Genomic DNA, 25,971 nt, shown 5'->3' on the forward strand with positions numbered 1-25,971 from the left:
AGGAGAAGGATGTGGAGGGATAGTACAACGAGTAGGACATTTGCCCTGTGCCTCACATGCGTCTGACTTGGGTTTCACCCCCAGCATCCCATATGGTCCCCTGAACACAGTCAGGAGTGATCCCTGAGAATAAAATCAGAAGTAAGCCCCGAGCATGGTTTAAATAAAAAAGAGTTGGAAGTTAAAAAGGGAGAAAAGAAAAACAAAAATATTTAAAAAACAAAATTGAGGACCTGATGACACCAGCAAGACAAACTACTGCTATCAGGGGAATTTTTACAAAGTAAATATTGGGAGGGGGCGGGGGCTGGAGCCATAGCACAGTGAGAAGGGCTTTTGCCTTGCAGGCAGCCAATTTGAGTTCAGTGCCTGGTATCTGATATGGTCCCTCTGCCAGGAGTGTATTCTGAACACAGAGCCAGGTGTAAAGCTTGATCAGCACTGCTGGGTGTGGCCACCCCCAAAAAAACAAAAAAGTAAATGCTGGGATATTTTTTTCTAGCAAGAAAATACCAGCTATACTACTATTGTTTTCTGACTTAGAAGACACGTGAGTCTGCCTGCTCTCTCTGCAATCACCTTTGAATGATCATTACCATCTATTTTAATGGATCAAAGTTTCTCTAACTTTCAATCTCATAGCTAACACCTAAGGGCTGTGGGAGATGACTGATGAGAAGGATGGAGTTTTTCAGCAAGGTGGACCTTTCTAGTCAGCGCCAAGTTCACCACATCTAACTCCTCTACATCAGGGAGGATTCACTTTTTTAATTTATATTTTATGCTTTAGTGTTTTTATTTTTTAAGGTTTTTTTTTGGGGGGGGGGATTTGGGCCATATCCAGAAACGCTCAGGGGTTACTCCTGGCTCTGTGCTCAGAAATAGCTCCTGACAAGCTCAGGGATCATATGTGATGTCAGGAATCAAACCAACATCCATCCTGGGATGGCCACATGCAAAGCAAACACCCTACTGCTGTGCTATCTCTCTGGCCCCTTTAATTTCTATTTTGGATGGTTCTGGGAAGGAACACAGGGTTTCACTAGTGCAATACAAGTGTTCTATTGCTGAGTCACTTTCTGACCCCAGCCTTATAACCCTTGGCAATAATGAAGGCAAAATTTCTCCATAGTATCCACCATAATTATTTATCATTGCTGTTGTTTCATCTGAAGGACAGGGAGATGGATACCTATGTTGTTGGGGGAAGAAGTACTCCCAAGCAGTGTTCAGGAAGCCCTAGCGCCCCTCCCAGCACTTTTCAACCCACTGGACCCATGACTAAACCAAGAGCCTGAAGAAATGGGGCTGCTCCAGTCTGAGGCTACAAGGACCAACTTGGAGGTGCTCAAAGGTTCCAAGATGTATCCAGAGATGATCAAGGGACCATAGGATGCTTGAAATTGATCTAGGGTCAGCCACATATATATAAGACAAGCACTTTATACGTTCTCTCTATCTCAAGATATTTTTTATTTTGTAAAATTTCTCAATGATTTACAGTCAAGAAAATGACTCTCTTTAAAAGACTGGGGTTGTTATAATAATATCAGACAACACAGACTTTAAGTTTAAAAAAGATATAGATAAAGATGGTACAACAGAAAGAAATCACATTCCTAAACATATATGCACCCCATGAAGGCCCAGTGAAATATTTAAATTTTACTGATATAATTGCTGATAGATTTGAATAATGACATCAATAGCAATGCAATAATAGTGGGAGACATCAACACTACCCTATCACCCCTTGATAGCTCAACCAGGCTAACACACAACAAGGATATACTAGCTCTGAAGGAAGAAATGGAAAAAAAGTGGCTTAGGTGAATTTGTGTGTGTGTGTGTGTGTGTGTGTGTGTGTGTGTGGTGTGTGTGTATGTATGTATATGGCTCTCCATTCCCAAAAAGTTGAGTACACATTCTTCTCCAATGCACATAGGACATGCTGGGCCACAAAACATACCTACATAAAATTAAGAGGATAGAAATTGATTCAAGTATCTTCTCAGATTATTAAGCACTGATATTAGGTATGAATTACAAATAGACACAGAGAAAGAATATTCACACCTGGAAGTTAAACAGCTCAGTGGCTTAGAGATAAAATCAAAGAGGAAATAAAGTGATTCCTGGAAACAAATAAGTATGAATACACAAATAATCAGAACTTTAAATTGTATTATAAAGTAATAGTCATAAAAACAGCATGGTATTGTAATAAAGACAGATCAATGGAATAGACTCGGGTTTTTGAGACTGACCTTAACATATACAAACAAGTAATCTTTGATAAAGGGATAAGAAATGCAATATGAAGCAAGGAAAGCATCTTCAACAAGTGGTGTTGGGAATATGGTCTGCCACATGCAAAAAACCAAACTCAGACATCCATCAAACACCATCACAAAGTTAAAATAAAAATTGCTAAAGACCTTGCTGTCAGACTAAAACCATAAGGTACATAGAGGAAAATATAGGCAAAACACTCCATGACATTTAGACTAATGGTGTCTTCAAGGAGGACTATCTTACTCATCAGTGAGATATTAGGAAAATAAAAGTGTGGGGTTGATATCCAGAAACAATAGAGATGAAGATTAGGAGGACCAGTGCATTGTAGGAAGTTTGCCACAAAGAGCAGAGAGTGAAGTTAGAGCAGAGTATACTATGAAAGGGACATGCTTGTCATCCTTTCATTGTTAGTAGTGCAAACCATAGGGGGAGAGAGAGAGAGAGAGAGAGAGAGAGAGAGAGAGAGAGAGAGAGAGGATGAGTGAACTAAAATGCTTTCCCCAGAGGCAGGCAGGGGAGGGTAGGTGGAAGGGCATCAGGGAGGGTGAGAGGGAAACTACTGACATTGATGGTGGAAATGTTTACTGTTGAAAGTTTTTATATGTTATATGACTGTAATTTAATTATGAACAACTTTATCTGTGGAAAAAAACTGTAGAATGAACAAACTTGTAACCATAGTATTTAAATTGAAAAAAATACTCAAAAATATTTTCTCAATGATTTAAATCTGAGACAGGAATAGTGGATCTTTTACTGTGTTTTTTATTTTTTTTTTTTTGGATGGGAGGAGGGAACGGATAAAGGCAAGCAAATGGAGGTGAGGAAGCAGCAAGGTCCAGGCAGGCCATAGTGGGAGAAGACCAAGAAAAGCATGAGAGAGGATTCATTGCTTGGGATGGAAATAAAGGAAAATACGTATAATTCAGGAGGACCTTGTACACAGTGTACAGGAATAGGGTCTAAGGCAGCAATCACACTGCAATTGTCACTAATGAGAAAGAGTCTTGGAAAAGGGCTAGGACAACCAACCAGCAAGAAAAGACCTGATTAATTGAGTCAAGTTAATTGGCCTGGGGGTAGAACAAATGACAAGTATAGACAACAGTCCCTCAATATGTGTTGAGTCAAGTTGATCTAATGAAGCAAACAAGCTGTATATTTAGAATTTACCTAGAGGTATGTCCTGTCTCACCACGAGACCCTTCTCAGGGACATGGGAACACTGAAGGTGCTAAATACAGGCTGGATCTATAACAAAGCAACAGAAAAACAAAAGAGCCAGTGAGGGTTGGTGGAGAACCTGACTAAAAAATCAACTCTAGAAACTAGGTGAAATTAGGCAAGACTTAAAGTATCCTCATTGGGGTTAGTGGGAAAGTACAGTGGGGAAGGCACTTACTTTGGACACAGCCAACCCAGGTCCAATTCCTGGAACCATATACCCCTGGGCCTCTTCTAGGAGTGATTCCTGAGCACAAAGTCAGGAAGCCCTGAGCAAAGCCAGGTGTGCCCCATCCTTGCCAAAAATAAAAAATGTCATCATCATAAATGTCACACATCACAAAACCTGAGTTCAGATTTTTTTTCTCTCTAATATTGACTTTATTTGATATATTTGTACTTGTAGTAGTATTTTTATGGGTAGGGTGGGGAGAGTTCTTAGTAATATTTGGGTCCAAGGCACTCAGGCCTTGGGTGCTCTTGGGCCATTAAGGCCATGCACAGGGGACTGGGGACAGAACAAGTGTGTTTGAAACTAAAACTCAGGACTCCTTATATAACTTGCTCAATCCCTTGAGTCCCATCCCCAATATTTTCATTTTTAACTCTGTAAATGAACCTAAAACATATATGTCATGACTGTTGTGTATTTTGTAGAGCTGATCCCTCATTGGTTATTATAAATATACAATATAAATGTATCATTTGGGGTCTTCAGAGATAGTGCAGAGGGTAAAGCACTTACCTCAAAAGCAGCCTGCTTTGATTGTTGGCACTGCATACAGTCCCCTGAGCAAACTGCAGAAATGACTCCTGAGCATACAGTCAGAAGTAGCTCCTGAACACCACCGGGTGTGACTCAAAACCCTTCTTGTCTACACATATACACAAGTATATACACATATATTCAGGCATTTGAGTGTAGAAGATTAAGGAGGAGAGTAACCAGTATACCCAGAGAGTATTCGTTGTGCTCTTTTTTCATCTGCCTGCCTGGGAAGGGAAGGCCAGAGCTCTCCATGCTACTTTCTTGGTAGTAGGTAAATATAACATTACTTCTCTCCACCTTTCCTGCGGATTTTCTGGATCCTGACTTGAAAATTAACTTGAAAACAATACCAGAATCATCTATTAAATGTTTTTGCTTTAAAGGTCACCTCTACAAAACCTTGCCCTTTCTTATATTTGTATGTATTACTGCCCTCTGGATTTTATTTTTCATTCTTTTAGGGAGACAAATATTAGCACACATGCAGACTCATCACTTTTTTTGTTTGTTTGTTTGTATTTTGGGGTCACACCTGACAGCTCTCAGGGGTTACTCCTGGCTCTACGCTCAGAAATGGCTCCTGGCAGGCTCGGGGAACCATATGGGATGCCGGGATTTGAACCACTGACCTTCTGCATGCATGGCAAATGCCTTACCTCCATGCTATCTCTCCAGCCCCATCATCACTTTTTTTCTGACATTATCCTAAGCCAGAGCTTAGTGGCCATTGGCTCCCAGCAGGGCAGCAGTAATTGATTTAGGATTGCAAAAGTGTGACTCTCTAAGTCCAAGAAAAATTAAAATTGGAAAGATAATAAAATTTTTCTGAAGTCATCACTTAACAAAAAGAAAAAAATAGACCTACCTGTTGTGCTTACAAAAATAACATGGTTTAAAAGCTAAAAATAGGAAGGAAACCTTCATGACTTTGAGAAACCAGGTGATTTTCTATTTGTCCAAGTGCCTCATCCCTCAGGCTATGCTGGTTTTCCTGCCTCACCCTTAGGCCCTACAACTTCCCTGGAGCCTGCATTGCCTGCCTGGTTGTTTTAGTAGCTCCATAAAGTTCAGCCATATGAACAAATATTGAGGAGTGATTTTTCTTTTTTTGTCCCCAAACAGCTGTTTCATGGAGTGGAATTCAGACTCCTGTGGGGATTTGCTTAGAACTTCTGGTTTTATTTTTAAGGTTTTGAAGCCTGTGAACATTTATTTATTTATTTATTTATTTATTTGGTTTTTGAGTCACACCTGGCAGAGCTCAGGGGTTACTCCTGGCTCTATATTCAGAAATCACCCTTGGCAGGCTTGGGGGACCACATGGGATGCCAGGATTCAAACCGTCATCTGTTCTGGGTTGGCTGCATGCAAGGCAAACACCCTACCGCTATGCTATCTCTCCGGCCCCAGAATTTCTGATTTCTGACTTCTTTGGCCAAAGGCTGGAAGGGGATGTTGCACTGGTAAAGTGTGATGTTCTGTTTATGACTGAAACCCAACTACAAGCATGCTTGTAATCATGGTATTGAAATAAATATTTTATATTAAAATATTTTTTAAAATTTTTATATTTTTATGAAAAAAATGAGCAGCAATAATGGGATGCGGAGTGGGCATACAATGCATTCTGGCGGTAACATTTTGGGAAGTGCCATTATCTGAAGATAATTGATGGCACCTCTTCTCTAACTATTTTGGGGAAGAAAAGTTATGTTTATTGACATGCTTCCAAGGCAGGCAGCTTTACCAAATTCTGAAAGCAAATGGATGTGTTGAGAAAGGGAGGTGGGGTGATACTGAATGTTGGAGTCTCTTCATTTGGGTGGGCTTCAAGGGAGTGGAGTTTGTGTGCAAACACAAGGTAGTAATAAGGGAGAGGCTAAGCAGAGGTTCCCAAACTTATTTAGTTGCTGCCCCATTTTCAGAAAAAATATATTCAGCACCCCTGTAGGCCCCTTAAGAGAATAAACAAGAAGCATCTCAAATGCATCGAAGGCTACAACGACAACCCTGGATCTTACCAGTGCTCCAGAGTACAGGAGACTTGCATAGTTTTCTTTGGAGATAATTGTGCTAATGGGCTAGGAGTTAAGAGAATGGGTCAGAAGCAGCTACTTGTGTGTTCATAGTCAACTGGTGGGGAAGAGAGGTGTGAGGGTATCATAAGGAGTAAAAGCAGAGGAATATGCCTGGCAAAGTGATGATGGCTGTCTAATGCTTTCAGAATGCAAGTCCGGGCAGGGTGGCCTGTGGCTTCCTTCCCAGTGATTGTATAAAATGACAGTATCATGGCCCCAAGCAAGAACTCAAGTTAGAAACATCTCATTTCATTGCCTTTGACCATATTTGCCTTTTACAGCTTTCTCCCTCAATGCCTTCTGAATCACACAAAATCTTGCCACTCGTGAGGTTTCAGGGTCAACCACGGTAGTGTCAAGTGAAATTCTTTCCCAAACAGCAGGTTCTCCCAGGCACAGACCTGCCCGACCAGCCTGACTTTGGGCTCTGTCAAACTGACCGCTTTATGAGATTTGGCACCACGGTTTCTGCCATCCTCCTCATCCAGGGCCATCTCCCTCTGTATGTACCTCTCATTTCTAAATAGTTCTAGGGGCCTCCTGAAATAGAGCTAAGTAATCTTTTCAAAAAATATCACAGGACTGAGAAGATGTCTCAAAAGGCTGGATGAAATACCACATTAGATTCCTGACACCATATGGTCCCATGAGCACCACCAGGAATAATTCCTTAGCACTGAGCCAAGAATAACCCCAAATATGAGTAGATAAGACTTAAAAACTAAAACAACAACAATAAAACAAACAAATAACATCAAATCATAAACTTCTGATCATTTTATTAGGGAGTTAGAGCAGCATTTTTATTTAAGAAAGGACTATCTGGGGGGCAGAGGATGGTCTTTGGGTTACATTCTGGGAACATGGTGGAGGGAGGTCGACACTGGTGGTGGGATTGGCCCTGATTCATTGTATGTCTGATGCCCAACTATGAAGAACACTGTAAACCACAATAGTTTCAATAAAATTTTAAAAAGAGGGACCGGAGAGATAGCATGGAGGTAAGGCATTTACCTTCATGCAGAAGGTCGGTGGTTCGAATCCTGGCATCCCATATGGTCCCCTGAGCCTGCCAGGAGCGATTTCTGAGCATAGAGCCAGGAGTAACCCCTGAGCGCTGACAGGTGTGACCCAAAAAACAAACAAACAAACAAAAATTTTAAAAGAAGATTAAAAAAAAGACTTTAACATTTTTTTCAAATAAATGGGACTTCATAACAAAAAAAAGGAAGGACTAGACTCCGGCAGGGGTCTCAAACTCGTGGCCCGCAGGTTATTTCCAGCCCTTTGTACAACATTTTGTGGCCCTGCCCTAGAGGAACCTTTTTTGTTTTGTTTTGTTTTAGTTGTTTGGGTCACAGCCCCCAATGTTCAAGGCTTACTTCTGACTTTGCACTCATGGATCACCCCGACTTTGCCTCCTGCGGCCCTCAGGTAAATTGAGTTTGAGACCCCTGGTAGTGCGACAATCTGAGAATATGCTTTGCATCAGGCACTGCCTGGTCCCCCAAATACCACCAGAAGTGATTTCTGAGCACCAAGCCCAGAGTAACCTTGGGCATGGCCAGGTATGGTCAATCAACAACAGCACAACAACTTAAAAAAGAGTAATTAGGAAAGAAGGGTGAAAGTAATGAAGAGATTTCACATCTAAAATCTTGAAGTTGGGGGGCAGATTCTTATCTCCCCTTGAGTGACTTTCCTTCCATTTCAAATCACACTCACCTACTTAGCAGCAGCCAGGTGTTTGTTTCTTTATGGGCTTTTCTGATTAAAGAATTTGATGTTCTGTTTATGCTGAAGAGATGATAGTATAGTGGGAAGAATTCTTGCCTTGTATGTAGCTGCTGAGCTCCTCCAGGATTGATTCCTGAGTACAGAGCCAGGAACAAAAGAAAAGAATTCCATTGTCAGACTGGAGAGACAGTACAGGGCATAGTTAAGATGTTTGCTTTGTTATTGGCCAATCCCAATTCTATCCCTGGCACCAAATATTGTCTAAACAATCCCTAAAAACACAACTAGGAGTAGCCCCTGGGCACCTGAAACAACCTGCCTCCAATAGGATGTCATGACTATACATTTAAAATTTAATGTAAACTTACATCCCTGATCATTGAATGGGTTGGGCAAATATAAAGAATACAATTAAGTTTTATTCATTCTTGGTTTTCCATTTTCTACAGTGGGCCTGGCACATGGACATAGTTCAAAAAAAATTTTATCAATGAATGAACGAACGAGTGATCAGAACCAGAATATTCTGGTTTACTCCATGTTATGACAGTATCTATTATTCATTTGCACCATTAGGTCTGTAGTGTTACCATGATGATCACAAGAGGTTTCCTCGTTGACTTGATGAATAGTTTAACTACTAGCAAAAATTTTTAATTGATTATGGTATTTGGAGGAAGATAGCTAAAATGCATTCTCAGTGGTACAGAGGAGATTCTATGTAGAGCTGATTTCCCCAAAATGTGGTTATTGTATGGACATCTCTAGGAAAAGGTAGAACCCATCAGTGGAGTATGCGTTGAATATGAGAAATTGATATTTTTGTTATATTTCAGCAAACTCCAGAAGACAAAGAGGGACATCAGATGGCTCCAAGGAGTGACTGGAGAATGGTTTGAAGAAATTCAAAGAAAAAAGTTTTGCAATGAAGCAGATGTTAGCCAAATGTTAAAACTGCCACTTACATACAGGCTCAGAAAAGGCATGGCAGAAAATGGTGAGAAAAATTTTGCATTCTGATTCATTTTCTGATGGCATAGAATTGTAGAGAATGTCTCAAGGTTTCTCCAGTTTAAAGCAAAGTGTGTTTTTTGAAACCTGAGTGTAAGGCAACACACATTTCAAAATTAGAACAATACAAGGAGTTGGAGAGATAGGACAGTGGGTAGTGTGCTTGCCTTGCATATGGCCAACTCATGACCATTTGACCACTCGCACTTCAATGGTCAGGAGTATCCCTGAGCTCAAAGCTAGGGAAGTCCTGAGTACATCCAGATGTGTTCCAAAAACCAAAATAAAATAAAATTAGACTGGGTCCAGAGAGATAGCACAACAGTAGAGTGTTTGTCTTGCAAGCAGCCGATACAGGACAAACAATAGTTTGAATCCCGGCATCCCATATGGTCCCCTGTGCCTGCCAGGAGTAATTTCTGAGCACAGAGCTAGGAGTAACCCCTGAGCACCAATGGATGTAACCCAAAAACCAAAACAAAACAAAAAAAAAATAGGCTGATATAGTTTGTTGGCCTGGTCCTTTACAAGGTACACTACACATTTATGAAGTACTCCTTTTTCTTTTTTTTTTTTTTTATTAATTTTATTCTACCATGTTTGACACTAGAAACATATTCATTGAAAAAAATTAACACAAAAAAATATGGAACGCTTCACGAATTTGCGTGTCATCCTTGCGCAGGGGCCATGCTAATCTTCTCTGTATCGTTCCAATTTTAGTATATGTGCTGCCGAAGCGAGCACTCCTTTTTCTTTTTTAAAACAATCACAGGGTACAAATTTTAACAAAACACAATAAAACAGTCAACTGAATACATTATTATATAACTGTAATAATTTTATTACATACTTGTGATAATATTTTGGGGGGTCATATCAGTGGTGCTCAGGGCTTGCTCCTGGTTCTGCACTCAGGAATCACTCTGACTATTCTTGGAGATCATATGGGATGCTGGGGAGTAAACCTAGGACAGCCGCATTGCAAGGCAAGCACCTTACCCACTGTACTATCTAGACCCTTTTGGGGTACCTTTTTGAAATCAGGCAAAATGGAAGAGTAGTTAAGAAGCAGACATGGGGGATTACATTTTTAACTATTTTTTCTTTAATTTAAACACTGTAATTACAAAATTGTTTAAGATTGCTTTTCAGCCTTACAATATAAACCAGCCTTAACCCGGGAACATTTCCTGCCATCTATGTCCCCAGTTTCCCACTCACCTTCCCATCCCATCCTGCCTGCCTTTGGGGCAGGCATTTAACTCCTCTCTCACTACATGCTCGCTCTCTCTCTCTCTCTCTCTCTCTCTCTCTCTCTCTCTCTCTCATCCTTTATTTCCCTTTAGATACTGTGGATTGCATTATTGTTAATGATGAGATACCATGCATATCACCGTATCACCATTCACCACCCAGTTATTGTCCAGAGCGATCAGTTCCAACTATCATCATTATAGTGGTCCCTTTTCTACCCTAATTACACTACTCTAGTATTTGTGGCCAGCTTCCTACCATCTACTGGTCCTCCTGGCCCTCATCTCTATTATCTCTGGATATTATTGCCATACTTTTATTTTTCTTATATCCCATAAATGAGTGAGATTATTACTATGTCTATCCTTCTCCCTCTGACTCATTTCACTCAGTATAATAGCCTCATATTCATCTGAGACATGGGTATTTAAAAAGCAAACCTGGAATGATGATAATAAAGCCCGCTTTTACAGACTGTAATTGTGAGAATAAGAAAGCATATTAGAAATTATAAAATGCTACAAAAATATAAAGTATTCTCTACTACTAGACTTGGATTATTTTTTCTTATGTTAATAATAGTTACATCAGTAAACATGTAAATATATCTTAACATATATAGACACTGCTTTGCAGTTTTCATAATAACAAATATTTCTAAGGTGACTGAGTTCAGATTTTTGAGTAACTTCATACATAGCATGGTGACTTTCCCCTTATCTTAAATTCTTCCAATACTTATTAATTCACCATGCAGTGCTGGAACCGAGCACAGCTTTGCTCGTCGAGCTCTCTCCAGACCACAGTAGGGAGTAAGGAATACTCTTAATGACTTACTTTCCTTTTCCCTTATTTTCTTTGATACAAAAAAGTTATTAAGCACCCTGGTCTTAATCATATTTAGCACCCTGTCTGAATGGACTAAAATGGAGCTTTCTGAAAAACAAGGTAATTAAAGCACTGTAGGCATCATTGACACCTTCTTTCAGTTTTGGTTTATCATGAAACAAGTTAGCAGTTTTCAAAAGCTAGTGGGAGGGAAGAATAGACCCACCATATGATTTTCTTCTCCTTCCAAGAGTCAGAGGCACTGGGCTTCCCTTACATAGCTCTGGAGGTCTTCATATGGAGGCATGCCTTTCCTGACAGAAAGAAACAAGAACCAAGCCTTATATTTACTAGCAAATATTTTGATGATGCAAATATTTATACTAGATGTTTTTCTAGATCCTATGGAGTTGCAAGCATCAAGATCTAAAACCACACCTAATCAAAGAAACTCCATTGCTGCTCCTTCTCGACTGAGCTTTAAATCATCTCTTGCTTCGCTGTTCTCCTTCAGAAAATTCAGAAAAGATCTGAAGTTTCAGTCGCCAGGACAGAAAGGGTGAGTGAAACTCTCAGATCACCTAATTAACTTCTCATTAGTTATCTAATCCCAGAATCCAGAAACTTCTTTTGTGTTGAGAATGTTTGATGTTTGTTCTTAGCATTTCACTTCAAATAGTAACAAAGGAGACAGGATTTGCATAAGGACAACATTCTTATGAAACCACAAACTAGGTTCACCTGAAATCTAGCTTCTAACCAACCTGTATTCCAGGAAGTGCATTGTTTATAAATGAATTAAAGGTTAGGAAATAATTGTTGACAATTTTGCTACTGCCCAAGATTCTTACTCAGAAAGTGTGCATTTGGGTCTGGAGGGATAGTGCAGCGGGTAGGGGGACTTGCTTTGCATGTAGTTCAATCTGTGGCTCAATCCAGGTTCAATCTGCGTCACCCTGTATAGTCTCCAAGCCTGCCAGGGGTAACTCTTGAGTGCAGAACCAGGAGTTACCCAGCCAGGTATGGCTCAAAAACAACAAAGCAAAAGGTAGGAGGGGAAATGTGCTTTTATATCACAATTACTTTCCCCTTGGGGAATATGTGTCTTTTTTGGTCACAAGGAGGCATTTACCAAAGAATGCAGGTAAAATAAAAAGAAAAAAATAGAGAAAAGTCAATTTAGGGTAGAGAAGTTAATATAAGTCATATGCAGTTCTGGCAATCAGAAGAGGTGGGTTACATACAAGGCAAGAACCTTAATCCAGGTGCAGAATACTAACTCTATAAAGTCAAAATTAAAACCAGAAGGAAAATATGGCCTACTGTAGCCACTGGATCTGGTTCACTATCAATGGGAAACATAAGGTTTGTCCCTAAGATGTTCTTACTATCACTGTTCAAATCCAGTTACCCAGCACTTAAATTTGAGGGAGTAGACACTTTTATAGCAATGGAGGCGTGGCGCCAAAGAGTTCCCAGTCCGGAACTGTACAAATCAGTTCAACCTGACTCATTCTGTGCAGGGTTGTTGTGCATAAGACCAGCAACGCTCTCCTGACATGCAATTGAGCTGACAACGAAATATTTTTGGCATGTCTTCCTGGTTGAAAAGCTTCCCACCCTCTGAAGGTGTTGCCGTGGTCCGTGACGTGTTCCCTGGGTGCTGCCAATCCCTTAAGAGTGTGTTGCAGGCTAAATACAAGGTGTTGGAGGGCATTCTGCTGCAAAGCAAGAGGCAGCTAGCTGGTAGGCCAGGAATGAGGCTTCTGGATTTAGGGAGCAGAAAATCATCCACCCAAGATGGGGGGTGTTTTGCTTCTGGCTTTGACCTGTGGCTGTTCTTTGTCTTTGATGAAATGATGAAAGACTGAATAAAATGTAGCTCTGTGCCGTGCTTTTTCCCAGCCAGAAAGTCTTGCAAGGAAACACTCTTCAAATAGGTGAGTTGCTTTTTCATTGTAAAAAAAAATGTTCTGATATTCTGTTGTGTGTTCACAAGGGAACTTAAAATTGAGGAGACGTTTATTTTCTTTATAGGAATCATTTGAGGGGAAGTAAAAATATGCTCCCAATGAGTGACATAGTTAGGATTTGTGATATAATATGTGCTTTTGGGTTATTTTCTCTTTCGTTGCTTTGTATTGATTTTGGGTTTGGGGCCACACCTAGCAATGCTCAGGGGTTACTCTTGTCTTTGCACTCAAGAATTATTCCTGGCTGTGCTTAGGGCACCGGGTGGAATGCCAAGTATTGAATTTAGGTAAGTCACACCTTACCTGCTCTCTTTCTCTCTCTCTCTGGCCCCCTGATATTTTTCTTTAAAGCAGAGTTTAGGCCAGAGCAATAGCACATTGGTAAGGCATTTGCCTTACACACGGCTGACCCAGGACAGACCCAGGTTTGATTCCGGGATCCCACGTGGTTTCCAGAGCCAGCCAGGAGCTATTTCTGAGCGCAGAGCCAGGAGTAACCCGAGCACCGCCAAGTGTGATACCCCCCCCCAAAAAAAAAAAAAAACAACCTAGAGTTTTATAAAGCTGAGCAAACTAGCATTAATAAACTAGGAAAAATTGGGGGAACCTCTAACTAAATAAGTTGTTTCCAAATGCATACCAAAAGTTACTGCATAGAAAATGAAAGAGAATAAGGAAACACTTCAAATAAGTGTGTTCAGGTTGTAGACTAAATTGAAAAACTGGGAACTCTTGTTAAGTTCTGCTTGGCAACCGCTTATAGACACAAGAAACTTGTAATCCTCTAACTCAATGCATGGGAGCAGGTGAATCTAGCATTCAGAAAGGAAGCAGATCCTGTCACTTAAAAGTATACACGTTGCTTTTTTCCTGCTGTTTCAAGATTTTAACAACCTTAAATATATCTTTCTTTCAATACGTAAGTGAAATAAATATTGAGTTGCTAAAGAATATAATGAAGGCAGTGTGGTTGTTTTTTGTTTGTTTGACTCATAGGAGATTTCATTAAATCAAATATTAAAGTAAGTCCTTTTGATTTTTGCACAGAAGTGACCTAAATACCTAGCTGTAAATCCTGGGTCTGAAGGGATAGCCTAGGTGGGGGGGGGGGGGGGGGCGGTGTTTGTGAAGATTGCTGCACTGTGGTAGTTGTGTGTCTAACACCCCAAAGGGCTCTTTCCATTTAGGTAGAATCTAACTTTCTTTGGCAACTCTATTGAAATTCAGAATCAACTTCAGAATGCAAACCAGGATTCAGGAGGTCCTCCTTGCCTGGGAGGGTTCTGGGAGGAACTGACAAAGGGCCCCAGGCAGGCACACTCATGCAGGCCCCGGACCTAACTACAGACAGGTTTCTACTTGCTGGAGTCAGGCCGGTGCAGCTTGGTCACAGTCTGTGCATTGAGCAAGACAGCAAAGCCATTAAGAGGATCTTTTGCCAATTGCAGGAAGAGAACCAACCCTTCTAATGAAAAAACCCTTCTATTGCACCCAAAGACTTGAGCATCAGAGAAATACCTTTTCCTCTCATACACTAGTTTAACTTAGAAGTATTGGGTAACACCCAAAATAAAATGAACGTCATCATTTCATTTTTTTTTTTTTTGCTTTAGAAAGGCCCAACGAATCAAACTGTATAGAATGTTGAAGAAGCTTTGATTTCCTATTATCACTGGATTTAAGGCTTAATAAAATGTTTTTGACATTTCTGCTTTAACTAGTTTAAAGTTCGGATGCATTTCCCAAATCATTCCACTATTATTTTAATATTATTTGAAAATGTCTTCTCCACCCTCCTTTCCCTTCATTGTTTGTTGCATTGTCTGGGGTCTCATGTGCACCGACTGGGTTGCAAGGCTCCAATACTAAGTTATTGTGCCACCGAGACTACACTCTGCCTATGAGGCAGTGCTGTGGATAGAACTTTCTAGGCCCAAGAGCAGCCCACTTAACCATATTCTCAGGCTCCCTCTTTTTAAATTATTGGGCTGCATCCTCAGGTAACCCCACACCTACCCCAGAGGTTAAAAAAGATATTCTAGTTCATGCTTCATTTACTACCAGCAAAACATTTTAAGAAAAATCAATACACTTATGTTTCTTTCACACACTTCCTTGTAAATTAATTCTTCCTTTGTCTTTATGTGGGATATGAAGTGCCTATAACTGGTGGGACCCAGACCCTGGTCCCAAAATCTGAGTAATTCTGTTGGCTCAGAAACTCCATCCCTGTCTTCCCAAGAACACTGTAGTGCATATCCCATGCTTACAAATTCATTTTCTTGGCTACCAAGCAGCACCTGTAGTTGTTTCTTATCTCAGACCCTGCTTATTCAACAATGTTCTCCCCATCATGGCAGGTGATGTCTCTACCCTCCTTCTCATGATTCAAAGTACTTCACTCTCCCACATTACCAATATAACTGAATCCCCACCCCTGTTCCCCCATTCATTTTCTTATCTTCCTCTTTCCTGCCTTTATTTCTTCCCTTCTCTCTCCTTCTCCTACCTAAGTTCTGGGGTCAAAGTGATCTAGGCATCCCCGCCCTTTACTACACTACTTTTCCTTGTCCAGTTATTCTTATAACACAGATAAACTATATTATCTGTAAAATAAAAATCGATGAGTGTGAGGTCACTCCAGGCACCATATTTCTAAACCCCATGCAGCCAGGTCTGGAGTAGCAGGGTAGCAGGGAAGAAACAATACAACAAGCAGTCAGGAAAGGGTGGTGAATATGGCATCGATGGCCTTTTTGCCTAGTGCTCTCTCTGCCTGAGCCAAAATCCAGAACTGCTTCTCTTTATTATCCAGAATGAAATCCACCAGGTTGGAACAAGGCAGAGTGGCCCAGTGATACAGAGCTTTTTCATATCAAACAAAGAGGTTTTAGCAAGGTGGAAGTTGGGGAAACACCTTTGTTTGGGGTTCGTAGCTAGGTATCATCTTACATTTCCACCTTTTCTATTTACAACAAAACAAAACAAATCAAAAGAAAAGTTACAGAACTTTTGTTCTACTTTTCTCCTCCTCAGGCGGGAACCCCAGATTAGAACTTGGTTGTTATTTTGCATAGGCACAATAAAAGTTGGCTGTAGTAGCATCAAAGTTTAAATTGTAGATCTCACTCTCAAAACAATCAGCTTTTCCAATATCTTTCCATATTTTATACATCTCATGAGATTTTTTATTGACTTTTCTGAACATAAACTTTAGAACCCTTTTGTAGATACTTACTTAGAAAATTTTTAAATATTCTTACACCCAAGCACTGTAAGATAGTCTAGAATATTTGAGTTCCTTTTCATAAATTTTGTAAAACAAAATCACAAAAACATTTCTGCAGATCTATATACAGTTTAAAAATAAGGGGCCGGAGTGGTGGCATAAGAGGTAAGGTATCTGCCTTGCCCATGCTAGTCTAGGACAGACCACTGTTCAATCCCCCAGCATCCTATATGGTCCCCCAAGTCAGGAGCGATTTCTGAGTTCATAGCCAGGAATAACCCTCAGCGTCACCAGGTATGACCCCCCCCCCCAAAAAAAAAAGTTTGCTAAAACATTCTTATGAGCACTATAATAAGAGTCTATAGATTCCGAGCTCCTTTTCCATTGACTTCTGTGGGCAAAGATATTAGAACATTTTGCAGACATAATTTGAGAATAAGCTGCTACATTATATACACAATAAAACATCATAGCAATTTGGAAACAATCACTAGAATAGCTGAGAACTATTAAAACTCTAACAACATTAAGCATTTCCCCAGAATTGTGCAAACTAATATTAAAGTTAGATAAAAAAAAAACTTCTGTTTGCAGTGGGGCATAGAACAAAACAGTAGCTATTAAATCAAATGCAGGTAGAACACACAGTTTGACCAGCAATATAGTGACTGATACAAATAGGATCAAGAGATTAACCTAAATGAAAGTTAATTTTTTGGAAGTAACTCAGATACTAGAGGTTCTAAAAGCAGCTTCTCCTCAGTTGGGCTTTGGCTGGGCTTGGATCCTCCATCTTCTCCTTCTGTGTTTGGCTGCTGAGGTCATCTGGGATTGAAAGGCCTTTGATTCCTGAACTGGGATCTGGTGGGGGAGCCCACTCATTCCCCATTGTTGGTTCTCCTCAAATGGAGTTTTCTCTTTGGCTTCTACCCCATAAGTAACCTTGATAAGCTGTTGCAGTTGGGGAGACCAAGATAGACTCACAAAGTACTTTTGGTAGAAGGAAGATTGTGGACCTTGGCCTCTGGGATGCCGCTCAGAGTCTTCAGCTCTCTTCCCTTTACTACCTGCTTCTGTCCTGCCTGAAAAGATCCTGCTATGTTCAGAGCAGGTGCCAGGTGCACTGACGTTCTGGTGATGGACTCTGCACTCTCAGTCCAATTCAAGGAGGCAGTGATGGTGATTAGCTACCAGAGGGTCAAGGCACTCATCATACTTGGTGTCTTCTTGGGTCCCTCGGTCCTGGGTCACTGTTCAAGCACTAGTTGTAAAATAAAAATTCACGGTTTCTGATCTCACCCCACAGCCCGTGTTTCTTTCTTTTTTTTTTTTTTTTTTTGGTTTTTGGGCTACACCCAGCGGTGCTCAGGGGTTACTCCTGGCTGTTTGCTCAGAAATAGATTCTGGCAGGCATGGGGGATCATATGGGACACCGGGATTTGAACCAACCACCTTAGGTCCTGGATCGACTGCTTGCAAGGCAAACACTGCTGTGCTATCTCTTAAGGCAGAAGGGTCTGAAGATCCAGGGTAGTGGCAAAGAAATAATACTCCAAGCAGTCAGGAAAGGATGGAACATGATGTCATGACCTTTTTCCTCATGCTCTCTCTGCCTATGCCAAAAAGCCAGAAATACTTCTTTTTATTATTCAGAAAAAAAAAATCCACCAGGTGTGGCAGGACAGAGTGATCCAGGTGAGCTTTTACATATTAAAGAAAGAGGTTTTAGCAAGGTGGAAGTTGGAGGAAACACCTTGTTTGGGGTTGGTAGCTGGGTAATCATCTTGCAATTATTCTGTGTTGTCTTTCTTCTTCTGGCTTATTATACTCAATATGATACCTTCCGGTTCCAATCAGGTTGCAATAAATTACATGATTTTATTGTTCCTTGCAGTTGCATAGTATTTCATCATGTATATGCTACATCTTCATAATCTATTTATCTGTCATTGGACATCTAGGTTGATTCCATATCTTAGCTATTATACTCACTGCAAGCAACTGCATAATGGCATGTATATATGTCCTTTTGAATTAATGGTTTTAAGACATGGGTTTAGGCACTCAAATGTGGAACTACTGGGTCATATGGCAACTCTATTTTATGTTTACTGAAGACTCTTCATATTGTTTTTCATAGAGGTTGAACCAGATAACATTTCCACAAGGAATGGATGAGAGTTCCATTTTTACCACATTAACACCACACAGATTGTTCTTACTATTTTTGATATGTGCCATCCTCAGTGGAGGTGAGGTGATATTCATTGGTTGTTTTGATTTGAATTTCCTTAATGATAAGTGAAGCTTAATCACTTTTTTTTTTACACCCAGTGATGCTCAGGGTTTACTCCTGGCAATGCACTCAGAAATCACTCCTGGCTTGGGGGACCATATGGGACACTGGGGGATTGAATCATGGTCCATCCTAGGCTAGCACAGGCAAGGCAAATGCCTTACCACTGTGCTATTGCTCCGGCCCTAATGTTGAACACTTTTTAATGCATATACTGGAGATCTGCTTGTGTTCCTTTGAGAAGTATCTGTATCATTTCTTCTCCACATTTTTTGGATAGTGTTTTTTAAATTTTTTTTATCTTTATAAGTACTTTATATAGTATAGATATCAAGATTTTATCTGAAGTGTTGGATGCAAATATTTTTTCCATTCAATTAGGTATTTTTTTTTAGTTTTAGCCCATGTTTCTTTTGCCATGCAGAAACTTTATTTTAATATAGTTCCCATTTGTTTATTTTTTATTTTGTGGCCATTTTAACAGTGGAATCAGCTCATTGAAGATGCCTTGAAGTTCAACTCCTGAGTCTTCTGCTTATATTTTCCTCAATGTACTTTATAGTTTCTAGTTGGGATCTCAGGTCTTTGGTTTACTTTGAATTGACTTTTGTGTAAGAGGTGAGATATGGATTGAGCTTAATTTCTTACATGTAGTTATGCATTTTTCCCAGCATCATTTTGTGAAGAGGCTGTATTTACTTCATTTCAATTTTAAAAGAATGACAAATAGGCAGCCCCCAATCTTGAGGTTCTGATGTAGAATCAAAGTAGGTCACAGGAGCTTATTTGCTCCACTTGGGCTCTGATTCTAACAGAATATTGCTTGGGCCATGTAGGTTTTGTGAACCAAGGCAGTTCAGTTTCCCTGATCCATCATTAAGGTGGTTTGTAAGAATGGGTTTATGTTTATTTATCAAGTTTTTGTCAATTTTCCTCTGGATCAAATCCTGTTCTCTAGTTCTGGAGATTGTTTCATGAAAATAAAGCCAATGGGCCAGAGAGATAGCAGAGTGGTTAGGGTTTTTGCCTTGCATGTGGCCAACCCAGGACAGACCCCAGGCTTGATTCCCAGCATTCCATATGGTCCTCCGAGGCCTGCCAGGGAGTAACCCCTGAATGCCCTCTGGGTCTGACCCCAAAAACAAAAATTAAACAAAAGAAAAAGAAAAGAAAACCAAGTCCCCAATTGGAGGAACTTAATAATGCGATGATAGGGCCCGGAGAGATAGCACAGTGGTGTTTTGCCTTGCAAGGCGAGCCGATCCAGGATCAAAGGTGGTTGTTCGAATCCCGGTGTCCCATATGGTCCCCTGTGCCTGCCAGGTAGCTATTTTCTGAGCAGACAGCCAGGAGTAAACCCCTGAGCACCGCCAGGTGTGGCCCCAAAAACAAAAAAAAAAAAAAGATAATAATACGATGATAAAGAATGGCTGGCAACCTGTGATTGAGCAGGACAAATACCAGAGAGCTCTTGGAAGAAACAACATGTCACCAAAACAGGTTCACTGGCCTCTGTTCTACAAAGGTCAAGAATGGGACCATTATGAAGGACACTCTCTGAAATGTACAAGGGGACACCATCTGGCTTAGCTTCAGCCTGGTGATAGTTGAGTGCACCGGTGACCCTGGTATATCATGGTGGGAGCATTAGATGGGTGCCTAGTATTCCTGTTCCAATGACAGAGAAACACTGACCATTGGATGGGAGGATCCAGACGCCTGTTTCTTGAAGAAGAGAGGGGAAATTTCTGAAAGGTGGATAGGCTGAAAGAGGCAATGTAAAGCCCAGAGGTCTCTATCAGCAAGAAAGTGGCCCCTGAAGGACAGGAGAGGTATTCAGAATCACCAGCCCCATTTAACTGGAACAGGAAGGATGGGCAAGGGCAAAGGACTCAGGGGTCTCAAGCATGCAATGGAAGGACTTGTGACCTATTCTTTTTCTTACTCTGTGTGTGCTGCAGATAAAAATCACTCAGGGCCTGGGTATGAGCAAGGGTGGGGTGTATATATATTTTCCCCATTTATTTATTTATTTACTTTATTTATTTATTTATTTATTTTTTCTTCAGTGTTAAGTAACTTCATATGATCTTCACCTGGGAAGGATCACTTTAGCTCTGATCCTCTATTAGGAGCAAATTCTACCCCACACCCCATTTGGCAATCTCTGGAGATATTTCTGGCTTTCACAAACTAAGAATCAGGGGTGTTTACTGGGCAGAGGTCAGAGACACTGCACACATGACAACCCTTTCTACAGCTCCAATTCTGATGGCCGAGGCTGAGAAAACTGCTCTGGGCTCTTGGACAAAGAGCAGGTGTGAGAAGGTTGAACCTCCCTCACTGCGACCCCAGGAGGACAACTATAAAGAGGGCAGTGGCCTGAACCAAAGAAGTGGTAGAGAGAAGGGCAAACAAGGGCCCAAGGGTGAGTGTGCATGGTTTAGGACTATAGAATCATTGAGAGATTGGATGCAGCAGGTGAGGAAGAAGGAATGAGATGAGCTCTCTACCCACACTCAGAAACAAAGGGGGATTACAGTGAAGGAAAGAGGCCAGGAGTGGATGCATGTGCATAAACATGAACAGCTGCTCAATCATTGGCTTAGCACATGAATGCAGCAGGCCTGTCCATGATATGGAAAGTTGTGGTGGTCTCTGTCTTCACCAGAGGCAGGGAGATGTGGGGGAGGTGGATGGCTGAAAGAGGCTGGGTCTGCTGATGAGCAGAATGGGAAGGAGGAGGAGTGGAAGGAAGACCATTTGTTCGCACAAACTCAGATGAGTCTCTGTGGCCTGTTACTCTAGGGAAATGTCTTTAGTGGCTTCAGTGGCCTCAGGTGACATCTATCAATACTTGGGGAAGCAGCTGAGGAGACATCTGGTTAGAAAGAGGGGCTGAGCCTCTGGGCTGACCACTTAGTCCAGGGGACTGAGATCCCCCCCCCACGCCAGGACGAATCTTCAGGGCCATGCCTGTTTAATCAGGCCTTGGGGACAGGGGCAGGGAGAGAAGAATTTTTCCCTGTGCATCCACAAACTACAGAGGCAGGGCCTGTACCCAGAAGACTCCACATGCCAGTTCTTACTATTTTCTCTTCAGTTGGTATGTTGGGGGCTCTGGGCAGGACAGCTAGCCATAGGCCCCACTGGGCTGACCACTTAGCCAGGGGACGAGATCCCCCCCCATGCCAGACGGGTCTTCAGGGGCCACGCCTGGTTAATCGGGCCCTGGGAGGAGAGAAATTCCTCCCTATGCATCACACAAACTACAGAAGCAGGGCTGCACCCAGAAGACTTCACATGCCAGTTCTTCTGTTTCTCTTCAGCTGGTTATGTTGGGGACTCTGGGCAGGACCAGCTGCCATAGACCCTTTGGCTGACCACTTAGTCCAGGGGACTGAGATCCCTCCACCCCACACTGGACCCCAATCAGGAGTTCTCTTCTTACGATTATTCATTTTCAAAAGCATAGCGGGCAACAAATGCGACATATATACTTTTTAACAACACCCAAAAATATTCTTTAATTCTCGACTTGTTTTTTAGGGAAAAAATGGAATTCCCTAGATTTGGAGGATAATATTCAAATAGGTCTCTAAAATCAGTGTATATGTAGTATATTGTAGACGTGACTTCCTATACAGTGGTCCTCTCTGACTGCCAAGCCTAATCCATAAACAAGTTCATGTATACAATGTATATAACCCCCTCTGATATATTTCCCCTCCTCCACACAGAGCCCTTTCTACTCCCTCATCTCCAATCCGGATTTGTTATCTTCCCCTTAATTAACCCCTCTTTACCACCCTCAGTTCTTTAATTTGTTAGGCACCAAGACCGACCTCCTGCCCCAACAGATTCTGCCCTTTTCGCCACAACCCCTACAAAACTTATTATTACTCCTTAACTCTCCCACCTCCAACCATCAGTACCTCACATTTACCCTTTTAACTTCAGTACTACACAGTTCTAAATCACAGACCAAAGTCATGCATTGGATTTTAACAACCCCCAACTATTTCAAAAGACATAAAATGGACACATATGTCTTTTGAATATTTTACGTGGTATTTTTTTTTTTGGTGTGAGAGCTCTGACAATTTCTTTTTTTTAATATATTTTATTTTATTTAAACACCTTGATTACATATATGATTGTGTTTGGGTTTCAGTCATGTAAAGAACAACCCACCCATCACCAGTGCAACATTTCCCATCACCAGTCTCCCCAAATCTCCCTCCTCCCCACCCAACCGCCGCCTGTACTCTAGACAGGCTATTTTATGCGTATTTTCTTTAACAGCTATAACTCTTTCTAAATATTCTTTTACCGTGACAATTCTACCCACTGTTTATCTTGTCTTCTCTTTGTGAGCTGTTCAATAAGGAATTTTGGTGGAGAGGTCCCTCAGTTTAATGCTTATGATTGAACCCATGTCATGGGGATTGTTGGACTTGTTCTTATGTCCCCCATATGCACCAATAATGCCACGTGGCATTGCTCCTTTTTTGCATAGGCACATTAAAATGAGAAAATACTATACATACAAATAAAGTTCTTATCTAATAGAGATTGGAACACACAAATCTCATAGTGCAATGGGGCCCTTACACCCTGAATATTGATATAATGACCTGGCACAGGCCTCAGAAGAATGGGCATCCTCCATTCACCCCTGAACCCCAGGGAAGCTATCCAAGGTTTGTTTATAACAACACCTGGAAGCAATCTTCTACCAGGGAAGACACTACCCACAGCTCTGACATAGACCTGCTCAAAAGAGAAGCATCCCTAACACTAAGAAGACTTGACAACAACAACGACCTGCTTACAGGACAGGGTTTTCTGCATTGCCCTTTAATGTGAGGTGAAACAAGAGGACACTCTGCACCATCCTGACTGCATATAGAAATGCAGATTTCCAGGATCTTTAATACAGAAACATGATACCAACAACAGAGGACTTGTTGAAAAATAAAAGTGTATTGGCACTACAGACAATGACCTAAATTGGAGAAAACTAGTTTGCCTGAAGCCTAGAGTTGGGGTCTTATGCCCAGGAGAACCTTCAGGGGTAGGTCTCTTGTATTTAGGCCAAGGCTTTCCTTTCCATGTCCCATCATATTTTGGTGGGGCCTATGCAAACAATAATTGCCCACTAATACCTTACCACACATTTTTACTGTACTCCTTTAACTCTAATCCTTAAGAAAAACAACCCACTTAAACTATTTGAGGTTAACTTAAACTAATATGCATGTGCATGGAAATGTAAAAAAAGTATTTTGCCTTCAATGTTTTAAGGATGTTACATAAGTTTTAATGGCTTTACATTGCTTTCTGTGCTGCTAAGAAATAATTATGTATTACAATCTGGAGACTTGAGCGACAAAGTAATTGTACATGGGTTCTGTTTATTTTTCTTAATGTTCTTTGGCTGAAACTTCCAAGTTAAGATATCAGCAATTGGGACTACTGAGAATTCTGTTTATGGGGTGATTGTCCTTCCATTGTAACTTTACCTTGTCCATGTCCTCTTTCTTTGCATCTTTTGTTCTCATAATTAAAAATAAGAAATTAATAAAAAAAATTACTATAAAAAGTTAAAAAAAAAGAAAGAGGGGCTGAGAAATGGCTCAAAAGGATTGGGAAGACATATTCACATATGGGAGCTTCAGGGTCACATCCTTGAATCTCTGAGCACCACCAAAGTGACCTCCCAAGCATTGCTGGGTTTTACCAAAAATATATAGATAGATATAGTGTATAGATTATTTATCAAATTTTATTTTAGTTATTTAGCTGTTCCTACAGTGCTCAGGTTAAAGTGAGGGGAGGGGAGATTAGATCTTTGATTTAGCTGGGGGAGGCTCCCCAGCAGGGCTTAACGAGGCTAGCTCTGTTCACTTGACATTCAGGGGATTGGACACCCCCCCCCAGAAATGCTGGGTGCCACACCACTGGGTGCTGTGAAGGGGGCATGGGTTGACACTGGGGCTCAATGCTTCCAAGAGATCTTTAAGACTTAGCATCTGTGTGGCTTGGAGACTAATGGTGAAGAGAGGATAGATAGATAGCTTTGGTTGAAAGCGCCCCCTTTGAAACAAACCAGGTCCAAAAACCTTGACTCCACATTTTCATGATACCTCTATCACTCTCTCAGATAGAACCTTTCCCATCAGAAACTTGCTTCTACTTTTAGACCTGGAAGTGTGTGCAGAGAACACTGGGCCTCCAAGCAGGCAGAGGCTTGAAAGCCCTACAGCCCTACAGACCTTCAGGTGTATCTGAATATCCTGCCCTCATGTGGTGACATGCTCTCCCAGCTGTGGTACCGGGGCATACCTTCCAACCACTAGCCACTGGCAAGAGAGTAGTACTGCCCTGTAAACCCTCCCTTTAAATCCAAGACCTGTTTGAGTAGCTCTGAGGCCCCAGCCTGATGGGGGGCTTCTAACAGAACCTGTACCATCTGGCCTGTCCCCTGAACTCCAGCCTACTGCCAGTTTCCTCCTGGCTCTTTCCCCTGCTTCAGGAGCTTTCTCACACTACTTCCTTGTTTCTTAGCAGACCAACCACACTCTTCTCCCTGTCATCTTCATTGTTCATGTCATCGGAAGACCCTCTCTACACCATCCAGCAGAAAATTCAATTGCCTCAGACTTAAACTATCTATCCCTTAGTGGCTGTCAAGAACATCCACACAACCACCATCACCTCATACCAAAATTTCAGGATGCCCGAGCCCCTTATATTTAGATATTGATTGGTTGATTTAGGGGAAACAGGATTTATTGATGAGGCATTTGCACTTTAGTGGGTACAGAAATCCGTATAGTCCAAAGGGCACATCCATATCTCTTCATTATGTTTATCATGCCTGGGCTCTCATTTTTGGCTCTTATTATATCTAAATCTTTCCCTTTATAAAGATCTGGGAGAATAGAGTCCCTGTTTCCAGAGAAAGTAAAAGGGCTGTGGTCTTTGAGCCCTGGAACTGCATATGGCATAGAGGCCTTGAGGACCACCAGGTATGGTGCCACCTCTCCACCCAAATAAAAATTCATTAAAGCTGTACTTAGGAATTAAAATGCAAGCAGTATTTAAATGAGCCATTAGTGCGCAGCTAGCATTTCCAAGTAAAAGGAAGAAAAATAATTCTGATATCTATTTCATTTTTTGTTAACACTTGCTTTAAAATATAAAATTGTTTGGTTCATAGTTTTTATACTTAACTTTCATGAGCCATAAAAGCAGCCTAGATAGCT

General features: G+C 41.2%; 1 protein-coding gene and 1 non-coding gene across 2 annotated transcripts in view; one reads left to right on the forward strand and one right to left on the reverse strand.

Moving 5' to 3' along the window:
• The window catches only part of EXPH5 (exophilin 5), a 91,827-nt gene that overhangs the window by 42,469 nt on the left and 23,387 nt on the right, over nt 1-25,971 (forward strand). The window contains exons 2-3 of the mRNA XM_049778656.1: nt 8,943-9,103; nt 11,602-11,761. Coding sequence (XP_049634613.1) covers nt 8,943-9,103; nt 11,602-11,761 — 321 coding nt within the window. The remainder of the gene's footprint in view (nt 1-8,942; nt 9,104-11,601; nt 11,762-25,971) is intronic.
• Nucleotides 9,758-9,864, reverse strand: LOC126016866 (U6 spliceosomal RNA). Its single transcript, XR_007498552.1, has one exon. It is a non-coding gene; the product is annotated as a U6 spliceosomal RNA (small nuclear RNA).

This window comes from Suncus etruscus, chromosome 8 (genome assembly GCF_024139225.1).
Source record: "Suncus etruscus isolate mSunEtr1 chromosome 8, mSunEtr1.pri.cur, whole genome shotgun sequence".
In the NCBI taxonomy this organism is placed as follows: domain Eukaryota; kingdom Metazoa; phylum Chordata; class Mammalia; order Eulipotyphla; family Soricidae; genus Suncus; species Suncus etruscus.